The following is a 3,777-nucleotide window of genomic DNA, read 5'->3' as shown; positions in this document are numbered from 1 at the left end:
AGGAAGTCTTTCATTGTCTTTAGCGGGCACAGGAACAAGAGCTCTGAAAGTGCCAGGGACAACTGCTAATAACACATGGGAATGAACTGGAAGCAAAGCCAGCATTGGACTAAGGAAACCCCGGCGCTAAAAAGGAGCCTTTGTATAACGCAGCTCATTATCATACAACTTTTCAAAATAATTAAAAGCGCAGAACTCTTAACTGTATTGGTTTTAGGCATTTCCTTGCAAAAAAAAGCCTGAAAATTTGCCAGCTAGGGTACAAAAAGACTCCTTGACTGCACTGTCAAGAACTGAATTTGTTGAATAAAAAGCTGCAACATATTTTGCTACTCCTAGCACCGCCCTACAGAGAGATACACAAGTCTGCTTTGCACACAGCAGGGCTCCAGAGACAGATTAACTCATAGGAGGTCACAACAAGCAAGGAAATCCTCTGGTATTCTAAAGAAAAGGAAAACAAACACGGTAAATATCAATGCTTTTCTTCCACGCACAGGTCAAACATCTGATCTAGTTAATAATTTAATATTTAACTGGTTTGCATCTTACTCGTGGTCTATTTTACATCTTACGGTAGAACCAATTTTCACATTCACACATTTTAAAGTGAGAAAGAACGCGTGGTTAATTTGCTGACTTTGTCCCTTTAAGTTGCTAAATATCATTTTAGAGATTAAAAAAAATGAAAAAACAAAACCCATACGATGGAAAAACAATATTAGTGCCTAGATAATATATAAAGGCAATTACATTATTATTTTAGGCAACTGTAAATTTCTGGATCTAATATATTTTTGTTACAAACTTACTAAATGGCATTTATAAAATAATAATGATACTGAAATATACATGAATCATGTAAAGTATGGCATTCCAGGGAGCCAATGAAGTTGGTCACCGACAAATAATATTCCTTCACTGCTTTGCTTAAAAGAGGACTGTCATTCCAGGAAAAAACTTTAAATGTATGTCTTTTGCCTCATTTCCTAATTTAAAAAAAAAACACCAACCAACAACAAAAACCTGGTTTAAATAAGGGCTTGCTCTTTTCTCGCACATCCTTCTCTCCGTGTGAGCCTGAACGAGCACTGGCAGAATTAGCTACCTAATTTTGTAGAACACTAAACACTTTTCATTGTTGGTGGTGCTCAGCACGCCACAGGATGAGGCTGCTTTACGTTATCGTGGCGTCAGAAAGAGTCAGCGTGTTTTCCTTACGAATAACGGGCAGGAGCAGGTGCATTAGCAGATAAATTACTTGGGAGCTTATACGTTCGCTACGCTTAACATTAATACAGAAAGAAAGTCCCCTTCGGTCATTATCTTTTACTCACAACGACGGGCAAATAATGGTCGAAAAAGAGGCAGCCATCAGCTCATACCATACCCAGTACGTCACACAGCCTTCCCATCTGCGTGTTCTGTTGGAGAGCAAGATCAGGAATCTGCTCACGGATACACTGGGAATATCCTGGAAAACAAGTAAAACACCCCCCCCCAAACTGTATTCAGAACCCCTCTGGTACATATTGGAAAGAAATCAGGCTTTTGGATCAAAAAAAAAAAAAAAAAAAGCTATAATGATAGTGTTTCAAATCCCAACCATGGTAGAGCACTAATTGCATCATCTTTATGAATTTCCTTTTATTAGTGAACAGATGTAACATGATGGGTTTATGTCGTGAGATTTTAAATACAGACCTAAACGTTACAGACCTATAGAGCTTTATGATTTAAACATGTAGACTATTTTGTTTGAGTTTTCTGCATTGCTGGATTTATTTATTTATTTATTAACACTGAAAAAACCTGACAGCATCATTACGTGAGAATCCTGGTGCATTTTTTCATTCACACGGATAAAAAGACAACAAACTCCCTTGATTAAGGAGGCGCCTCAGTGATACCTGCTCATTTGGTGGCAGAGGATGACGGAGCGGCAGCCTGCCTGCGCGTGGATTGTCGGTTTGGAGGTCAGACTTCCAGCTGATTGCGTACTCGCATGCGAAACCACGGCAGCAAATGACATGATCGCTGTAACAATAATCTCTAATCCTGTAATGCTTAAAGGCAGCTAATTCTAAAGTAATCGGGGTGTGTTTACACAAACACACGCAACCACGCGATGCGAGTTGCTGGTTGCAGTAGCTGTGATTGAATTGATAGAAGTTTAAGTCTAACATTCAGTGCATAAAATATTGACCGATCCGCTAACGAGATCCGCATATTTCGGTGTATCTGCACGCAATCAATCATTTGAAACTTCTGGAAGATTTAGTTGGACTGAAATCTGCTCAGTGTTCCAGTCCTTCCGTTTTGGAAGACGTAATAGTGGATCTTCCAGGCGAGTGATAAAGGACAATTATAATCAGTCATCAGCACCCTAAGGTGCTGTGGCGGTGATGCTTTGCACACGAGGACAGCAGAACGTCATAAAATACAAGGAAATGGAAATCACCCAGTTAATTTTTAGTAACTTCTTGTAAAACTTACACATTGTAGTTAGCACGATCAGAACATCACTGCAAGATATCATTTTTTTTTGCCGCTCTAATACTAAGCTACGAGAATTCGAAAAATCTTGCTCTTGTTACCTAAACTTTGGTTTCAAGGCTCCGTTTTGTTCCACTAACAATGGTGCCTGACAATTTCAAAACATCTAAATTTTAAAAATAGAAATTAGTTGATTTCCCTGCCCTAAACTTGAAAACGCTTTTTTTTTTTTTTAAGAATTGAATCTGGGCAGAAAAATGACATGCAAATATCACCTCAAAAATCAGCTATTACCTGAAAGGCATAATAGCGAAAGTAGCAACTGAACTGAAGTTAAAACTTGCATGTTGCTACAGTCCTGTAGATACACTAGAGCATTATACCAACGGCTAAGCACACTTCTCTTAAATATGTTAATAAAACATTAATTTGCAATACATTAGCTTCCATCGACATGGCCCTATTAGATCTAACAAGAAAAATACCCACTTGTGAAGCATTTACCTTCCAATGGACATTATGAACCACATTAATCCCCACACTCGATGCATTTTGAACGCTCTGTACTTCCATGGCTGCTCACCTGACAAGACTTATTAAAGGCAGAGGCTTTATATTCCTTTCCTTGCCATTTAAACAAAATTCAACCCAAATGAATTACTCCTCCTGTGACCAAAGTCAACATGTTCCAGCTCAGCTCTAACCTGTGCCATCGTTTCTGCTGCGTTACGCACAGCTGGTTTCTGCATCACTAACATTTTGCACCACAGCATTTGGTCTCAAACGCAGGAAACATTTTGGATAAATCTGTATTTGCCAGGAGCCAAAGCTCCTGTTTTGATTCCAAGAATCACTACTTCAGCTGATCTATAACCCGCAGTCTGGGTAAGCGAAACTCCAAAGGGGTGCGTGCAAATAGCGATGCTGACAAAAGCCGGCGGTGGCAGAGGGCTCGAGAATCCGGCCCCTCGTTTGCACGAGGCATCGGCACCTCACTGGCAGAGCTGGCCCAAGCAACGTTGACTTTGCGGAGCCAGAACCAAGAATTTTCTGATTTCTGAACCCATTTCTCAGTTCAGTGGCACTGAAAGGACACCGAGGGCTTTCCTCCTTCACGGGAGTTTTATGGCAGTGTCCGTCAGTAGAACGTTCCCAAATTCACGCAGAGGGAAGTGCCGGGAGAATTGCAGAAGCACTACTAAAATAAGGGCCGTATGAATCAATGGCAACGGGGAGCTTTTGCCTCCTCGTTCAACCTCAGCCATGACCTAATGCCCTTTA

The 3,777-nt window shown here is 40.4% G+C and overlaps 1 protein-coding gene across 1 annotated transcript in view; it reads right to left on the bottom strand.

The window, feature by feature from the left end:
* The window catches only part of IQCH (IQ motif containing H), a gene marked incomplete at its 5' end in the record, with an annotated part of 60,717 nt that overhangs the window by 34,932 nt on the left and 22,008 nt on the right, over nt 1-3,777 (bottom strand). Inside the window, one exon of the mRNA XM_009867445.1 lies at nt 1,391-1,474. Coding sequence (XP_009865747.1) covers nt 1,391-1,474 — 84 coding nt within the window. The remainder of the gene's footprint in view (nt 1-1,390; nt 1,475-3,777) is intronic.

The sequence above is a fragment of the Apaloderma vittatum genome, unplaced genomic scaffold (genome assembly GCF_000703405.1).
Source record: "Apaloderma vittatum isolate BGI_N311 unplaced genomic scaffold, ASM70340v1 scaffold7634, whole genome shotgun sequence".
Taxonomy (NCBI): Eukaryota; Metazoa; Chordata; class Aves; order Trogoniformes; family Trogonidae; genus Apaloderma; species Apaloderma vittatum.
The sequence above is the reverse complement of the archived record's forward strand: the minus strand, read 5'-3'. Positions and strand labels throughout refer to the sequence as shown.